We start from the raw sequence: 20040 nt of genomic DNA, 5'->3' as shown, positions 1-20040 counted from the left end.
GTTATGTATATAGTCTGTGATTGCTCACTGGTTTTATTTCTTAGCCCTGTGTCCATCAAGGTTTGCACCCATCTAGCTTCAAAAAATTGTGGTTGTCTTTTGTTGATTCCCAGAAACCACCAGTCTTACTTCTTTGATATCTGATACCATCAGGTTCTCTACTTGGTTAGTTCTATACTCCTGCACACAAGATGCCATCCCTGTCTCTTCTATATACTACTATTTCCAACTCCCAGATCTTGTAAATCAGCATGCCAATTTCTGAAAATTCTGGGAGTTGACAGTATAGAGATAGGTAAAACAAACTGCATTTAAGAGATGAGTGTTGAACTGGAACGAAGTATAATCAGATGAATTTCTGTCCCATTGCTTTATTTAGTCTAGGACTCCATAGACTCAGTTTTGTAAAGATTAATCATCAGAATAGTAATGATTGACCAAATGATTAAATGATCTCTTCATTGCAGTCACGTGAACATGCTACTGCTTAATGCAATAGTTTGTGGCAGTAATCTGCAGGAGACTTGGTAGTTTGTTTGGAGAACACAATACTTTTCATACAGTTACTCATAAGGAGGCTGTCAAGCAGTAGTAATTTCAATTGCCAATTAAAACACTGAATTTTCTTTTTCTTTTTTAACAAGATTTTAGCAAGTTTAGCCATCTATAAGTATTTCCCAGTTTTTAAAAAATAAAATAAAAAAGGGTTAAGAAAAGTTAAAAGAAAAATTGAAAAGTCCAAATTTCTCCAGAATGCTTGAACATTTTATATACTGTAAAGTTTGAAATTCAGATAGTATATGTGCTGCAGGTCAGGAAAACTATCACCAAGCCCATAACTATGCCAGCATGGAAAGGAGTTTAAAAAAAACAACTAAGTCTTACCCAGGTGAAACAAAAAGGACCTGAAACTTTGAAAAAAGAAATAAAAAGAAACTAATATGAAAATCATACAAACATACAGCTCCATGTATGCCTTAAAATCACAGAAAATTGGGGGAGTGTCTGAAATAGATTAGATGAATGTGTGAAGGAGAAGTTCAAATGAATTTATTTGCATCTGTGTTCTTAGCAAAACACAAATCTTCAGTAATGGGTTCCTGAAAGTTATCCCTTGCTATACAAACCAATGTATAAATTAATTAAATACTGATGATATTCAAAACCTCCTGGGCAAGTAAAGATTTGCATGAAAGAGTAAACGATTGCTGTAACAAAAATATTGACTTAATTCTGTGTTTGCCCTTCATAGTTAATAAGGGGACAAAGGCCATTTTAACAACAATGTATGAACAGGATTTGAAATGTGAAAGCCAAGAAATTAGAGGGAGGGAGGTCATGCTCTAAATAAATCAATGGGAAATGTGCAGAAAAAAAAACATGCACAAAAGGGACTAGCAGGATTTCCTATTAAAACTTAAGAGTGACACATATAAAAATATTTGGGTGAAAAGACGTGCTTGCGCTATCAAAGTTTGATAAAGTTCCTTGATGCAGATTCATAACAAAAGTAAACAGGGTAAGAAAACATGTATAGGGACTTCAATTGCCTCAAGAACAAAATAAAGAAATTATAGATAATGGTTTTGCTACAAGATGATAGCTGCCAACTAAAAAAATTTTTTATAGGGGAATTAGAACACTGAATAAAAATTTGTGCTTTTTAAAATAGAACATATTTTACTGGACAGACTGCTGCAGTTAACAAAGTTTCATAGAATAGGACATAAAATTTATAGAGTTTACATTTATGAGATACATCATCCTTAAAAATTAAAAATGTAACATTTAGTAGCAGAAAGAAGAGGAAACATTATCAGTACCTGATTGCCTTTGTGGAGTTTCAAGTTAAAACTAAAAGATCAAGGAACTGCTAAATTCTGCTGTTCAGTGCAGCAAAAACACCAGAATGATTAATAATAAAACCCAAAGGGCAAAGTCTGACAGTAAAGAACTTTAGGAAGCTTGTTCAAAGTGGGATTTGAGCAAAACTCTATATGCTGTCCTGCAAACCCCATTCATTTTAATGGATTATGTGTGTACCTGCCTTGGCAAAACCTTTCTGTTCACTTATGAATTCTGTCCTTCAATCTCAAACCAAATACACAAGAAAAGCATCAACATGCAGCTTTTGTGGCTCACACAGAGCATTGATCCAAGGGAAGGAGATGGAATAAAGAAAAAAAGTTGGATAGTACAGATAGGCACATTTTAATTCCTTGGAAGAGGAGTTTAATAGTGTGTTGTTTTACAATCTTGACTGCCAAACACATGTAATGTTTGACATCAATAATCAAATCTGTAAACTGGAATCTCTGAACTAGGAGTCAAGTCATTATGTAGAAGACAATTCATAGAAAAGTACAATTCGCAACAGCGTTGCTCACTAAAACAAATCAGGATACAGAAAGGAGATATATGGGATGTACTGTCCTGTTATTTTTAGAAATGTAGTAGAAATGGTACTTATAAAAACATTAGTATGTTAGAGACTGTTTGATATTAAGCAACCCTCTAGATTTTTCAGAAGGAAAAAGAACCTAAGAGCATCCCCAAGCCATTAGGAAGTCCTGCAGTTTTCATGTGGTGCAAAGTTTTCCAGTTGGAAGATAAGATCAACAGCAGCTTCAACATCTGACACTGTGTGGTTTGGTTCTACTAAAGCAGGATCAAATCTGAAATCTCTGTGCCCGTGGAAGACCGTCTCAGTGACCCTTGTATCAGAAGGCACCTCTGTATGAGGGTTGTAAACTCCGGTGCAAACAAGAACAGAGTTACATCTTGTGGCAGTAGCTGATGCAAGTTCATTTTCCCAAGAATTCTCAATCTCCTCTTCCTGAGAAACTGTGGCAGACCTCGTGCCCCCCAGTGCTTTGGCCTGGACATGAGCCTTAGAACTTCTCCTAGAGATCCTCTCTTCAAGGTAGCGGTTGTAAAGATTAGCACCATAAATATCTGTCATCAGGTTATCCCTAGAAAGCCAGTAAAGTTGCATCAGAACCAAAATATAGGAGGTACATATATGATTATTAGAGTAGCAGAGTTCATTTTATTAAAAGTTTGCAATTTCAGTCATTTGTTAGAATTTGGAGAGCTTTTTGGAATGAGACATAGACCACCTTTTGTATAATGTGCCATCCCTTCTTCATGGGAAACTATGTGTGTCAGAGCTCTCTTTGTGGGAATTTTACTTTTGATCCAGCAGCTTTGTAAACTCAAATCCTACTGCGTGGCATTGCACGTGGCTTCTTATTCTTTTGAAGAAATAAATTTTAACCTATTTTCATGGAATATTTGAAGAGTTACAGATAGTCTTTGGATAATGATAGTAATTGGGACTGTAACTGGGAATGTGGACAGAGGAAATAATTGGGAATGTGGGTATGGATGTGTTTTGTCGCAGGTGGGCAGGTGCTGTGAAATCTCTGTAGCAGGCTCCTTAGAAGAAAAAGTGACAGAATTGACATGAAGGAGTGATTTGTGCCTTTCCGTGTCAGCTTCCCATTGACTTTGCTTGTGGGAAGTTAATAGGGAAGGTTGCAAATGGTGATCAGGTGACCGCAGTCACATGATTGTGATGCTGCAACTGTCATAAGCGTGAGCTGTTTGCCATGCATTGTAATAGCAATCACGTGATTGTGGGGTGCTGTGATGGCCGGAACATTGAAGACTGTATAGAAGCTCCTGTCAAAACTTTGACTGGCTGCTGAACGAGTGGTAGTTAACTGAGAAATGCCTGTATTATTTTAAGTATTTAAAATAATAAATTTTAAAAACCTGTAATTTTTTTAAGGTTGCAAGGGTGAATACATTACAGCCATCTTTTCTAATCTATTGCCAGTGGAATGCCATCTTGAAGTCATCTTCCAATTTCCTCAGTAGGGGATGACAGAAACTTTAGTTCAATGCAAGCAGAAAACCTTGTTTTGAAGATGAGCATGTTATAGTCTCACAAGCATTCTCAAGTTGCAACATTTCATGCATATCCCAATATCAAATTGATACTCCCAAAGCTTTCAGATGACAATTAAATTTTAAAAAAATGACATCCCAGAATTGTAAGTTTCAATTGAAAGGTTTGTTTAAAAAAACTGTTTCTCATGAACATAAATAAAATCTGAAATGCACAAGCAGGGTACGGCACAGGGCAAGCTTCTTTAACGTAGCATGCTGGGATTATCACAGCTCTTCAAATTCCCAGTAAGCTGGGATAGAGAAATAGATGATAAAGGAATCTGGATCATTTTAGCACTCCTTGTATACTTAATAGGCTGCCATTTTATTGGCAGCCATGCAATGGCATTTCATGCTAGTTTCATTTTACAATAGGCATGATTATACTGCAATGAAATTACTTCCAAAATCAATTTGAAGCTTAGTTGAAACTGTACAATCACAGGAATAACCAATGATTCAAATGTTCTCTCACATAGCTCTTCCAAAGTGAAATCTATAGCGTTTGAACCAAAATTTCAAGCATGACATCCGTGAACTACAAGACAACCTTACCTGGTGTTGGGGACCAATCAATTCTATTAAGAAAACATGCACAAGACTAGACTGTAACACTTAAGCACACAAGAGCAAGTAATTTCTTTGTTAGAGGTGGCGTGAGATCTTAAAAGTTTTCAAATTAAGTGGCAGATTGAGTAGTGCTAGGTAGAAATACGGGACAGATTTTGCTATTGATTTGGCTGTCTAGCCTGCCTCCCAAGTTAGAAAGAGCAAGAGTGAATTGGTACCCTGCAAAACAATTAGTTTAGAGCAGGCATGTCAAACTCGCAACGTCACGTGGCATTGCGCAACGTATCATGACTTTTCTCCCATTGCCGGCAATGGGGTGGGTGCGGTTTCAGTATGATGCATCCGGCCCGTGGGCTGGCAGTTTGACATGCCTGGTTTAGAGATCAACACATTCTCAGGGGCCTATCAAATACTCTTTTCAATTGTCTATTGCCATTTAACTTGGAACAACAGGTTGCCTGAAATGTAACTTTTTTTCCTGGAGAGGAAATGAGAGGGAAGAAAAAAATTTCCTACCAACCCAATGGCATACAATGTTTGAATAGGGCTCTTCCACTGCTTTGCAGATGCCTGAGTCCTAATGAGGTACTCTGCATAGTGGTAAGTCACTTCACTAGGCTTTCCCATCAATGCTTCATATTTCAATTCTTTTCCAGTGATTTTCTTATAAATGTTTTCCAAACAAACCATAAATGTTCCATGCCCAAATCTGAAACACAGAAATAAGGTTTGGTCAATAAAGTTGTATCATTGGCTAGGATAAAAACAATGTATGACACCAAAAGGAAAAATGTTTTCTTCTGCCTACATAATTCCTGACAGTCACTTAAAAGTTGAAGGAACATTTTTAATTGTGTAGAAAATAGCCCATCTGGGCAAGATAGCCTCCACAAAACATTTATAAGGCTGAATTTATTTATTTATTTATTTATTTTTATTTTAATTCCATTTATATCCCGCCCTTCTCCGAAGACTCAGGGCGGCTTACAAGCTTAGCAGTAGCCTTCATTCTATGTATATGCCTGCTTATTAGGGCTTTCACACACACCCCAAGCGGCATTATTACAAAGTCAGCTTAATTGCCCCCAACAATCTGGGTCCTCATTTTACCTACCTCGGAAGGATGGAAGGCTGAGTCAACCTTGAGCCTGGTGGGATGCGAACCTGCACTAATTGCAGGCAGCTGGTGTTACTTAAGGAGGCATTAGCCCACTGCTCCACCAAGGCTCTTTAAGTTTACTGTGAGAATATTATCTTGATGCTTTTGGCAGGACCATCAAAAAAATGCTATGATCAGAATCAGACAAAAATAGCAGCTTAATTTCGAGAAAGACGTTAACTCAAATTAAATATCAACATCATCACCAGATGGATCTGTAGCTGGCTAACAAACTGTACTCAATGAGTAGTCCTCAATGGCACTACATCCACACGGAGAGAAGTTAGCAGTGGGGTACCACAAGGTTCTGTTTTAGGCCCAGTTCTCTTCAATATCTTTATAAATAACTTAGATGAGGGAATTGAAGGGGAACTCATCAAATTTGCAGATGACACCAAACTGACAGGAGTAGCCAACACCCCAGAAGATAAACACAGGATCCAAAAAGATCTTGACAAACTTGAACAATGGGCCCTATCCAACAAAATGAGTTTCAATGTGGAGAAAAGCAAAGTCTTACATTTAGGCAGGAAAAACCAACAGTACAAATACAGATTGGGTGAGACCTGGCATAAAAACAGTAACTGTGAGAGGGACCTTGGAGTCCTAGTGGACGATCACTTGACTATGAGCCAGCAGTGTGTAGCAGCAACCAAAAAAGTTAATATAATCCTGGGTTGCAGAAACAGAAGCATAGAATCAAGATCACGTGAAATATTACCGCTTTATAAATCCCTAGTAAGACCACACCTGGAATACTGCAGCCAATTTTGGTCACCTTATCACAAAAAAGATGTTGAGAGTTTGGAAAAAAAAATCAGAGAAGAGCAACTAAGACGATCAAAGGCCTGGAGACTAAAACATACAAAGAACGGCTACAGGTTTGGATAGTCTAAAGAAAAGAAGAAATAGGGGAGACATGATAGCAGTCTTCCAGTATCTGAGGGGCTGCCACAAGGCAGAGGGAGCCAGGTTGTTCATCAAAGCACCAGAGGGAAGGACGAGAAACAATGGTTGGAAACTGAGAGAGAAGCAACCTGGAACTGAGAAATTGACAGTGAGGACAACCAAACAGTGGAACAGCTATCCCCAGAAATTGTGGGTGCTCCATCACTGGAGATTTTTAATAAGAGACTGGACATTCACCTGTCTGAGATGGTATAGGTTCTCCTGCTTGAGCAGGGGGCTGGACTAGAAGAGCTCCAAGGCCCATTCCAGCTCTATTCTATTCTATTCTATTCTATTCTATTCTATTCTATTCTATTCTATTCTATTCTATTCTATTCATATACTTTATGTAGTAGCAGTCAACTACTACAACTACTACAACAGTTGCAATAGTAGTCTGGCAATTCAATTAGGTTTGACAAACTGAGCTATTCATTTACTACAAATAAAACAATTAACTTTATTATTATTATATTATATTATTATTATTATTATTATTATTATTATTATTATTATTATTATTATTATTATTATTATTATTATTATTATTACTTATATACCGCCCTTCTCCCGTAGGACCCAGGGCGGTTCACAAGGCGATCAAAACAATATAACAATACAAAAGTTAATAACAAATTAAAATAAATTAAATTATCCTTAATTAAAATCTAAAACCCTTAACTCTAATTAAAAACCCAATTGCAATAGGTTAAAAATTAAAAGTTCTCAGTCCTGGCTGGAAAGCTCAAAGAGCCAGGTCTTCAGGTCCCGGCAGAACGAACGAAAATTCTGGGGCAGTCCTGAGCTCTACGGGTAACTGGTTCCAAAGGGCAGGCGTGCCCACAGAGAAGGCCCTCCCCCTGGGTGTCGCCCTCCGGCAATCCTTTGCCGGCGGCACCCTGAGAAGGCCCTCCCTGTGGGAGCACACAGGATGAAGGGAACTTGATGCCGTATACTTGCACACAAAATTATTATGTGTATACTTGCACACAAAAACAAGCATTCATCTTTTTTCCAATAATGCTTCTAATGCATCTGGAAGTAGTATTTCCAGCCAAGCTTCTTCCCACTGAAAGATTGTTCTTGTAAGAGACCTCCTTTTTGCCTCTTCCAGAATTCACAAGGATAATAACCTCAAACATCAGTTATCATTTGAAATACCAAAATGGCATTATGCACATAAATGTATTTCTACATCCTTCCAAATGGCTGAGAAAAGCAATAAGTGCATTTTAAATGGGAGGGAAGATGTTGCCGCGGGCCCAAATATTAATTCAAGCTTTGGATATATTCACTGAACATTCATCAGTTCTATCTCAAATCAAACAATTATGACACCACACATCTTTGATTGTGGTACCAGCCATGAATATATGTTAGAACCTAAAAAAAACCAACTTCAAAACAACTAGCATCTTTGCCTTACCTTGGGGATTGAGCTTCAGCTGCCCACATTAAATCCATATTACAAGCCAATACAGGAATATGTGGATAAGTTCTCTGATAAGGATTTCCAGGATAGCCACTTGTCAAAAGAACATCTATTATCAATTGCAAGTTGGTTTCCCACCTCACTGGCTCACCAAACAAAATAACTGCTGTTAAGATACGCACAATATCAATGTGTTACATGCGCATGATTGTAAGCTATTTCCTAATGCAAAATAACAAACACACCACCTGTCTTTCACGCACACTATAACAAGAATAGGCAAACTATGGGCTCAGGCTGCATTTAGTCATTTTTAATCAACCCATAAAGGCTGCTGTGACCATGGCATCAAAATTTAGCAGCAAATAAATAAATCAGCCAATGAGCTTAGCACATTTTAAAATGCAGAAATCTTTTTTAAAGTACCACAAAAACCACTTGAGGTAGCATTACATTGCTTTGTCCACTAATATCTAAAAGAAAATAATTACTTTGTACTTAAAAGTACTTCAGTCCTTTTTCCTTTTAGAAATAGAGAAAAAAACACAAGAAAAAATCATAAACTGTGCAAAACCCAAATTTTTATATAAACTTGGATGATTCAATGCCAGTGGAATATAATTACAAACCTCAACAGAACTTCTGTAAGATGAATTAGGATAGAATAATAATGAAAATACTATTTTAAAATTCACATTACTAGTTTTTTTATTAATTTTGAAACTGCTTATGAAATAGAAACTGTAACAATAAGGTTTGGCAAAGAACTAGAAACTTATAAAGAGTTCAGATAGAAAAATCAAAGAAAGAAAAATGGACAACCTGTCAGTATCATTATAAACTGATATACACTGTATATTGTATATGATGACTGTCACATTCTTATTCAGATATATCACAGCAGCTAGGAAAAATTAGCAAAATGCTTTGAGAGCTATCACAAAGCAATCCATTTTACTTGGAGTAAATTTCAGAATTAGACATAAATATCTAGACATACTGACCTTCAATTTTGGGAAATTCCATTGTGGGTAAGTGCTACAAATTAAAAACAAGTTACATTTACTAAGAAAAGTATCCTTTACTAGCACAAAGAAGAAACACAGTAAGTAAGCCTCTGAACATTATGGGCACACCCTATGTTCTGATTAAACTTCCTACACCTCTAAAAAATTAAAAATTATCATCGCAACTGTAAGGAGATGAGATACTGCCCATTTATACTTGCCTCTTAGATCCTGAATTGCCTTTTAAAAAAGCACTTTTTAAACAAATGACCTGGATGACTGAGAATCTCCATAAATATTTATATCTCATAATCTTGCTGATGTGTCTTGGAAACGACACTCCTGGGTTTATAACACAGAATCCCCTCTAACATACACTTATATTTTTTAGGCCTAATTCAACCTGCCACCAGAGCTTTTTCTTCCACTGTCTGACTGTACACCTTTGATCATCTGAAAGTTCTTACTATTAACCCCATGTCATTTCCACATATTCAACTGCAGCTCACTTTAGTCTGTACAAGTTGCATTATGTTCAACAGCACAATATCACAAACGTGAAGATGAAATCCACATTCATGCATTCTTGTATATGTTTTTATAATATACACATTCATTGACTTAACAAATGATGTTGAATTTCAGCTTCACAGTTAAAATTTACAATCTAAAAGGATGAGAAGACTAATTCAGGGTCAGGCTGATTGAGGACTATGGAACATCATATGAAAGGCTCTGGATAACTTCAGTTGTTTTACCTGGCAAGTAAATTTAACTGGCCTTCCCTCAAGACAATGCTTTCAAGTTTAAATAATCATGGGGAAAGACTGGGGACACCTGAAGTAAACTACTGTATATCCTAAAACTGGCTGACCAGATCAATTACTTTCAACACCCTACTGAATTAAATTATTTTTCTCTGATTCACAGCTTTTCTTTAGCTGTACGTGTGTATCAGCAACATCTATATTATAGTGTGCTTACCAGTATATAGTAAGGGAAAAGAGCAAAGAAAGGGAACAAAAAAACCCCTGCATTACAAATTAACAATTACTCCGTTCTGCAAGGCAAGCAAGCTATGTAGCTAATTAGAGAGCTAACCATACATTGATCTGAACTCCAGATGTCAGGAGAGATTGAATTGAACAAAGCTGGTTCTGTCCAATGTTGCTGCCCTCTTTACACTCTTGCCTACTACAATACTTGAGCCTTTGTGTTATTAGTCATCAGTAGCATTTCCTCAGTTGCTCTCTAAGCTGCTACCAAATCTGTTCTAAGATCAGTCCATATTGAGAAACTCTAAGAAAAAAAGTGCAATCTTTTAAATGCTATGAATGATGTAAAGAAAGTTACTTTAAATGCATCCTTTGTGTACACAATGCATAATTTTTGACAATCAAATTACTAGTACATGTTGCATCAAGGAAACAATAAGACTTGAGCAATCAGACTTTCACCACTACATTATTGTTTTAAATTTGTCCGTGTGGGGAAATATTTATCCACTCTGTTATAATCCGAACTAGAACCAAAATTAAAACCCACCTTCATATGTTGCTACTGGCACAAAAGTGAACTGGCAACAGGATGTCAAAAAGTTAATATAATTATAATATAGAACATCAACACCCATCTGTTCCTGGTATGAATGTTGGAAATATGTCTCTCGGCACATTTTAATGCACGTTTTGTTTTTATCGAATATTGTTTTATATTAACTTGTACTTATTTTATTGTACTTCATACCACTGTATGAAAGATCATCTGACTAGGTAGAGTGAAGTTTCCTTTTAGTCAAGCTTAACTATTGACAATTGATGTATCCATTTGGTTTTCTTAACAGGGAAAGAGTGTTGTTGCTAAATCTTCCTGGTGTTTTTCAAATTCCTGGTCTGGACTACATTACTGGTAATTCCTGGTCATTTCTTACCCAATTAGTAATCTGAACTGACACTGTTTACTTTCTGAGTCTAGAAAAGGTAAGTGATACTGCCACTTTCTAAAATCTGTTCAGGAAGGTATTTAGAATTTGAAAGGTCACATTTTTCTCTGTCACACTCAAGCCCCATCTTCAAAACTGGTTAAGAATTTCAACCTAGATCCTGCACATGCACAGATGAAGCTTCACTTGCTTGCCTGCCAGCATGGCCCAGTTTCTTACAAGCCATGGACCAGTATCTATTCCATGGCCCTGGGGTTGGGGGGCCCTGATTTATAGGACAAGCAGCCCAACAGGCTACTGTAATTACAGACTATGTAAAAAATGTGGAAGGAATTATTAAAGAGTAAAAATAGCAATAAAGTACAGTACACTTACCAAAGCTTTAGGTCTTCTGTCATGATCTACCATGTCCAATAAGGGATAAGTTTCTCGCAACCTGTCAATTGTAATAGGCTGACAAAATCCAAGACTAATGACATATTGGTTATGGATAGCAATGCATCTATGATTTAATGAAAGGCATATTTGTTTTGCATTCCCCAAACAAATAATACATTTGAAATGGTAAAGGAAATATTTCCATATCCTCTGGGAGAGTACATACAATATAGGGGGACAGATAAAGACAATCTTTGTTCACTCAGAACTTTACATTTAGGACTCTTACAAAAGCTAATTTTTATTCAGAAGTACAACAATGTCCAAGAACAAGTTTCTTATTAACTCATTATAATTTACGGTACATTCCAATCTGAAACATTTATGAGAGTTCCTAATAAATGGCCTCAAACTGATTTCTAGGAACTTTGCTTTGAAAATCTTTAACTCTGCTCAAAGAAAGAATTTTGAATCAGTGGAATTGATTCAAGGAGTCAAGAGGCAAAGGAGATGATACTCCCGTTTCTTAGTTTGGCTATCTTTTTACATTTTGTATCATCCCATTTGAGATTTCCTAAATTCACAGAGTTCATGGGAGACATTTTTTGCTTTCCCTACAAAATGTATCTTTGGATCTTGAGAAAAAACGACATACACCACATCCTTCACTCTAGGACATTCCCCTATCGTGCACCTTCAGTCCAATGCAGAATGAACCCAATATTTTCCAAGGATACTGCTTAGCGATATCAAGGACCGGGCCTTGTCCTGATACAAGAACACATTTGTCATGGTAACGTTTGAACATTCGCAAAGGACTGTGGGACATCAAAACTTGGTCTTTGGAAATCTAGGACAAAGAAAAAGTGGATAATCTGTTTTCATTCTTGTACAGATAGCACTTGAATTACAACCATTCGTTCAGTGAGTGTTTGAAATTACAATGGTGCTGAAAAAATGGACTTTCAACCCATGCCCAAAGTTATAGCCATTGCATCACCCTTGTAGCCACATGAACAAAATTCAGGTACTTGGCAGCCTGTCCACACTTACAAACACAGGGGTGCTGCAATTCCCCCCCACCTGCCTCTATCCTCCTGATCTATGCCCTTTTGTCCACCCTGCAAAGGGTACTTGATAGTGGCAGCAGTGCTGGGACTGAAAGTAAGTCCTGACGCCTTCAGCAATGTCAACCAGATGCCACCTAAAGCCCCAAAGCTGCCCTACTATGCCAGCACCATTCCATAAAGCCCCAATTCCCCCTGCTACCCTGTGCTCTAGTCTATAGGAACTGTCATACCCTACTTTTGCTATTTTTCTCCAGCTGCTGACAGGCATATCCAGCATATGTGGCAAAGCTGCTGTCCATGCCATGTCTTCTTACCAAAGCTGCCTTGTGCCATTCTCCAAGCTGGCATTTCATTATTACGATGCTTCAGAAGCTTCATTCCACAAAATGCATGATTTGGGGAATAAGGCTTCTGAAGGTTTGAGAGAATGGAGGCCATTCTTGTGGTGCTTTGGAAACCTCATCCCCCGAATGGCTTCCAAAAGAAATGGAAAATGTAGAGCAATTTTGAAATGTAAAACAGTTTTAATAAGAATGGCAAGGCTTGAAATGAAGCTTAAGAAGCTGCCTCTATCTGTTGAAGGCAAAAATCCTAAACTATAGATCAGGGGGTCTTCAAACTTGGCCCTTTTATGACTTGTGGACTCCAACTCCCAGAATTCCTCAGGCAACATGACTGGCTGAGGAATTCTGGGAGTTGAAGTCCACAAGTCATAAAAGGACCAAGTTGAAGACCCCTGCTATAGATAAACATGACAATTCCAATTCATGTACTGCAGAGAAGAAAGAAAATGACAAACATTCCAATAGATGATAACATTACTTACTGGAACTTCAAGAAGATGGGACAGCTGGTCTGCTTTCTTCTGACAAAGGCAGTTTCCTGCATTAGTAACAAATACTACAGGCACCAAAAGTTGTCCCTGAGAATTAAGTAGTTTTTGAAAGGCTTTTCGGGCAGCAGGAATTGGAGTCCTTCCTCGTACCAATACTCCATCAATATCAAACAATATGCCAAAGGTAGGTTGTACACCTAGCTGAAATGGAAGAGAGAAACAAGAAAATTATTATCAACCAGACATCTTTTCAGTCATAACATCCTTGTACAGTTATTCTTTGTTTTAAGCAACTTCATATAAATGCGTGGTTCCTCCTCTCTTTCACTGCTTATTCACAACAATTATGTGAAATTGTTAGAAGTGGCTAGTATTATCTTAATAATCCTGTTGTCGAGCCCCGCGGGCCCAACGCTCACCGGCGCTGCGGGCTCGACAGTCTTCGGCGCCCACCACCTGCTCCAGCACTCACCGCCTGCTCCCGCTCACCATCTGTTCTAACGTCCTTGGTGAGGCCCGGCTGCGGCGGCGACGGCGGCCTGCTAGACGCTGCGCTGGGCCCATGGCCGGAGCTTCGGCGGTGCGCACGTGCGCTCTGTGGCGCAACTCCACCCTGCCGGCTACGGTGGCCTCGCAGGGCCTTGGGCCCGCAACAGCTGTGCCTTCGCTGGAAGCGTCGGGGAGAGGAATGCCCACCCTGCCAGCTACGGTGGCCTCGCAGGGCCTTGGGCCCGCAACAGCTGTGCCTTCGACTCCTGGGCCGCCGGCGGACCTAAAACAGCGAACTGGGCCGGAACAGGGGAGCGAAGCTGTTAGGTCAGGGAAGAGAAGCCCGGCCGGGGCTCGCTGGGCCTGCAAAGGGGAGGGTGAGAAGCAGGGTGGGGCAACGCTAGAAGCGTCAGGGAGAGGGATGCCGGTTCTGGGGACGGGTGTGGGGGTGGCGTCTGGCGGCGACGGGGCGGATGAACGCGAGGGAGCTCACCTGGGGGGTGGAGGGTGCCGGGTGTCGGGACGCATCACAAAGGGAGGTGCTTGGGAGGAACGGGTCTTAAGTAGAGGAGGGGCGGATGTGGGCGCGGCCGGGTGGGCCGTGGGTGTGTACAAGCAGCATGTATTTAACAGCGTTGGGTGCAGGTAGCAGCCAACGCTGGCTTTGTTCCTTTTGGAGTTTGTTTGCTTTGCTCAATAAACCATTCCTGAGAACTCAGCACTCGTCTCGGTTGCTTGTTTTTCCTGCTCTCCGGACGAGGTTTGAGACCTGTGAAAGTGTTTACACCAAGGAGTATGCTCAGCTCAAGGCTATATAGTGAACTTTATAACAGAACTGGGATTTTAGTTCTATTCCAGGAAACTCTTTTTGGCACTTGTACCTTCTATACTCAAGCAAGATCACCAACACATTGGCATATTACAAATTATTATTACAAATTAAGTGTGGCATCTCCCAGCTCCCTTTCCCACCAAAGGGACCCTTAGAAAATAATGAGTGGCTGCAGCTCAGCACTTTCTTTGCTTTCAGGCATATGTGTGTTTAGGGACTGACCACATTCAGCCTTTGGTAGGCAAGTTGGTAACTTATTCTCCAATCCCACATGTACCTACCAGCTCAAAGGTGTGATGTCACTTGAAGAATGATTCTTGCCCAGCAGTTGGAAACACAACCTACAAAAAATTACTGCCCTATATGTAGTTTCTTGTTTGTAAGTACAAAGAACTCTAATGACTGGCTTCACATATTGCTCGATAATAATGTGGGTTGTTTGGTTTAATGTGGTATGCAAAGCCAGCTAACTGCAGCTTATTTGTCAAACCAAGAGTGAAAAAGGAAGAACCATCTTATTTGGAAAAATTACTGATGAATCGAATACATGAACTCTACAAAGAAGTCAGTTGAAGTGAAGAAAATGCTTGTGGAAAGAGAGGAACAATGTATTGGACAGAAAATTTCCCACATTCTTTTGTTGGGTATCTAGTAATACAATGTCAATGAACTCAAGGCTATAAAAATGTAAGGTGCCAAAGTCATTAATTTGTTGTAAGCCCCAGACAGCAGACTTGTAGAAAGCAATAGGGACGAAGCTCTTCAAATTCGAAAAGCATAATTTTACCTGTATTGATCTATTTCACGGGTGTCAAACTCGCAACGTCACGTGGCATGGTGTATTGCGACTTTTTTCCCATTGCCGGCAATGCGGTGGGTGCAGTTTTGTCGTTATACATCCGGCCTGTGGGCCGGCAGTTTGACACCCCTGATCTATTTAATACAACTTGGCAAAAAAGATAAATAATGACAGTGTTATCTCCAACTATCCGTCCCAAGACTTTGTCCATTATGAGACATAAGATATTAACTAAATAACTGAATTAGAAAAAGGGATCAGATAGAGAGAAATTTTAACTACTGGAAAAAGTAGTGTCATTTTTTTGACTCAGATATGCTTGATAAATCATTATTTCTATACAGTAAATCTTATTAGGGAGTGGATTATATTAATATTTTGGCCTGTTTTAATTTACAAAACTCTTATTTTACTAAAAAGAAATATACTCTCTCAGAGAAAAATAAAAACATTTGAAACATCTGAAAATACATATTCCAGAGAACATGAATTATGAGATATTAACTAAATAAATGAATTAGAAAAAGGGATCAAATATTCCAACTGGAAGCTAACGGTATACCTAAGAGAAGAATCAGATTTTTCAGTGTATAACAATAGTTCACACACTGATTTAATTTGAGCCTATACTAAGCATATAAAACAAGTAAAAGTACACAACAGTTTATGTTTTTCAGTGTTTGAATTAGTTGAAACAAAAAATGAAATAAAAGAATTCCAGTAGTTCTCTGTAAATGCCTTCTGTTTTGGTTCAAAAACTGGATCCAATAAAGCACATATTTCACATTTTTATTGAGGATTCCGTTAGCAGCTTGCAGGTTTTCTTATATTGCTTTTTAATCTGTTTAAGTGTTAACTATATCCACAAATACTAGATGCTAGGAAAGCATAAGTGGGAATTAAGTCATGACAATAGAATAAGCATTGCTATTAAATATATGATGAATCCATTTAAAGGAATGTAGTTTTCCTATTATAAGTGCCCTTTCACCTCTAGGAAGGACAGCACTTGTTCATTTTGCCATTTTTACTAGAAGATGTTACTGTAATTGTTTTATAATATACTTGTACAATTACCAAAATTGATCAAGCATAAACAATTAGAAACTTCTACTGGACAAACCTCTCCATGCATGCATGCACGTGGTCAAGAGGATCATTAAAATCATAATTTTAAGTGTACAATATTTGTGTTTACATATAAAGGCCAAATCTTCCCACTGTATTATGAGATCCCACAACCGTATTTTTTATGATTAGATATTTAAGTAGTTAGCTTAGAGATTTAAAAGTTTATTTATGCCAAGTTAGATACTGGTACTTATATGCCCAATTACGGTATAATTTCACTATACATTTGCCCACAAGGTGTATGGAGATCATAATAACATATTAGTCATTTTAGTTCATCTTTGTCCAGAAATCAGAAATAAATTGTTGGCATAATGTCTGCATTCCATTTGCCATAGCACTGATGGAAAAAAATCAACAGCAGTTTGAAAGGTAGAATAGATTATGTATCAAGATGGTATCAATTTTTAACAAAACCATGTACTGTAGATAATCTCCAGAAGAATATGTCCCCAACCTGGTTCTTCAGGCTTTCAATGACACACCTATTACTGCTATCAATGAATCTATTACCTTCCACCTTTCCCAGCATTACTGACTTGTCCAGATAAGTAGGTCTGAGCATGTGTCCATAGTATGATAATTTCAGTCTGGTCATTTGTGCCATTAGATCTCTGCTTTGATTTGTTTGATGACCTATTTGTTTGTTGTCTTGGTATTCTCAGATCTACTCCAACACCAAACTTGAAAAGAGTCAGTACTCTTTCTATCCTGCTTCAACTACTGTACAGTGTATCAGAAAAAAAACCAACTTCCAGCAGAGTTTTGATCTTTTGAAAGGTAGAAACCTATTGCTAAAATAAGTAAAACCAAAAACAGGAACCTAAAAAAAATAGAAAAATCCCAGCAATCATTTTTTTAAATGATCATCTTGAATGTGCTAGTAGTGTTGGCTCAAATTTGTAAATGGCTGCAAGTATAAACACAATCCCAAATTTTATCTTTGGGATTATCTTTGTACATGAAAACAAACTAAATGAATAAATAGCTATTGTAAAATAAACCCATTGCAAAAGGAAACCATTTAGACATCTGATATAGCTCATTATGACTTATAATTCAATGTTTCTGAAAAAAAACTGAAAGTTCACGCCTTTTGCAATATTGCAACCCATCATCTTCATTAATATCAAATTTGCAGCCCAAGTTGATTTGCTCTTATTTGTGCCTGCCTTTTCAACAAGAGTGTCTAGTTTCAAACATTACTGTATTTTGCAAGTATGCCAGGGGTCTTCAAACTTGGCTCTTTTATGACTTGTGGACTTCAACTCCAAGTCTGAGGAATTCTGGGAGTTGAAGTCCACAAGTCATAAAAGGGCCAAGTTTGAAGACCCCTGATGTATGCTGACCTTCTCTACAGAAACATAAACATCCCTGGGATTAAAATAATCTAGGAAAAAATATGTAAAGGAACCAGGATCCTCTGATTGTCAGCTTGATACTTCCATAAAGATACAATGATACCAAATTTGGTGTGATAGTACAGTTGGAAAACAAAAAGAAAAGAAAATTAAAAAATGGGCAGGATCAGGGCCGCAGAACAAATAGTGCTTCCCTATGAAAGAAGCAGGACAGTAGCTTCTAATGTTGACAGCTGTTCCCTTCTAATCCCCATATCATGTGACTCAAAGTGCAGCATATGTAGCTTTCCATGTTCCTATACATGGAGAGTAGAAACACAGAGGTGCAATTTATTAGTTTGTTACTTAGAGGTTAAAACAGATGTTTCCAATGATCCTTGCCTCTAAAAGGGCTTAAATGAGTTCCACATTTTGCATATTCTTCTGATTTTGTCTTTATCCTACTTTTGCAGCAAATATTTATCAACTGATCATTTTCAGCTTATTCCTTCTTGTATATGGATATTGATAAGATTAATGCTAGTTTGTGAATCTTAATATTTAGCTGACTCTGAATATGATTCTCCTCTAAACTTAAAGATAATACTAATTTATGTAATCTTTCCCACACCTATGTGGCACCCAGTACACAGTTCCTCATTTAAGGAGCTACAGCAGTAGTGATGATTATAAAGAGTGCTACTAGTTCAGACAGGTTACTTGAGCCCAAAAAACTATGCTTCAACTTGAAATGTTAAGAAGCTTTATATACAACTCCTAGCCTAAAGGCTTTCTCCAGCTAACAAACAACATATAATTCCTATGTTTGGTTAACTCAGTGATGACTAAAAAGATAGCACATGTTTGAAAACCAGAGTGTTTAGAAAGAAAACATTAGCAATCTTTATCATTTAAAACAAACTCTTCTCTGTATGAATTGTTTAAAACAAGATAACCAGGTTTAAAATGAACTTGACAATGTACAGCAAATATTTTGGAATGCAAATTCTTGATCACTCAAATCTGAATAAGTGTGTTAACAGTTAGGTGTAACTTCTAAATAACTTATTAAATACAGGTTTTACACTACCCACGAGTACAACCTCATGTATTCGGCCAGGAAGTTAAGACTTTTTTTTTTCTGCAGCAAAAGTCAAGCCAGCTGATGTTGAACGAACAGTTTACGAAAACTGACAGCAGAAACAATCATCCCTAACCCATTTGACAGGAACACAGTGGCTGCTCCTGAGCCAAAAGGTAAAGAACAGGGTCCCCCAAACCCATTGCTGGCTGTTTGTAAAAGGCGTGAAGCCCCTTTTCTGAGAAAGCCACAGCTGGAAAGTAACAAATTCGGCCTTCCCTCGCTGACCCGTTTCCTCCAAAGTGGGGTGGCAGTAAGCGGGGAAATGAACATGACAAGAAAAGTGCTCCAACGGGAAGACCTTCGGTGTTTCCCCCCCCCACCCTCCATACCCGGCATTTAGATGAAAGCGCGCCAAGCGCTCATCAAAGCAGTACTCCCCGCGCACGGCGGGGTCTTCTGAAAGCAGATGGCGCCAGGGTTTTCTCCTGCCACCCTCCCCCTCGGGTTTGAAAGAAACCCCAGCACGGAGCGAAAGAGCTCCCGCTACACCAGGGGTCTTCAAACTTGGCCCTTTTGTGACTTGTGGACTTCAACTCCCAGAATTCCTCAGCCAGCCATGGCTGGCTGAGGAATTCTGGGAGTTGAAGTCCACAAGTCACAAAAGGGCCAAGTTTGAAGACCCCTGCACACGTTACAGTAACTCTCGGGGCTTGCTTGGGTTGGGGATGCTGGGGCTCAAGAGAGCCACAGGGGAAGGGGCTTCGCAAGGCTCCCCATCACCGCATCCCGGGGCGAGAAAAGCGAGCAGCTCCTCTTACCTGGGCGCTGCCTTTGCTCCTTCCGGAAGCTGCGGGAGCCGGAGCCTCGTGGCAAAGCCTGACCCTCCCCGGAGCTCCCGCAGCCAGGGCTTTCTGAAGACGCCCGCAGAGGAGGGGCAGCAGGCCTCGCATAGCGCCCGTTCCTGGCGCGGGCTCGCCGAGGACCCAGGCAGCCCTCCTTGCCCAGGGCTCAGAAGAGCAACGACCGCCTGATCAGCATCGCGGCCAGAGAGCCGGCGCCGGCTTCTCCTA

At 38.9% G+C, this 20040-nt stretch overlaps 1 protein-coding gene across 4 annotated transcripts; it reads right to left on the bottom strand.

Annotated features, from left to right (window-relative positions):
• Positions 1–1688: 1688 nt before the first annotated feature.
• Positions 1689–20040, bottom strand: LOC308664566 (haloacid dehalogenase-like hydrolase domain-containing 5). Of its 4 annotated transcripts, none has more exons than XM_081321933.1 (8): positions 19789–20040; positions 13287–13496; positions 12128–12240; positions 11388–11481; positions 9068–9101; positions 8058–8229; positions 5045–5233; positions 1689–2972 (listed from the first exon to the last, which is right to left on the bottom strand). In XM_081321933.1, exons 1-8 carry the CDS (start codon positions 19918–19920, stop codon positions 2561–2563), a joined length of 1356 nt encoding a protein of 451 aa, XP_081178059.1. In that variant the 5' UTR covers positions 19921–20040; the 3' UTR covers positions 1689–2560. The 4 variants fall into 4 exon arrangements, with proteins under 4 accessions (XP_081178059.1, XP_081178060.1, XP_081178061.1 ...); XM_081321934.1 differs by having other exon boundaries at positions 8058–8226; XM_081321935.1 differs by having other exon boundaries at positions 8058–8205.

Source organism: Vipera berus (assembly GCF_964194415.1).
Source record: "Vipera berus genome assembly, chromosome: 2".
NCBI lineage: Eukaryota > Metazoa > Chordata > Lepidosauria > Squamata > Viperidae > Vipera > Vipera berus.
This window is presented reverse-complemented; position numbering and strand designations above follow the sequence as displayed.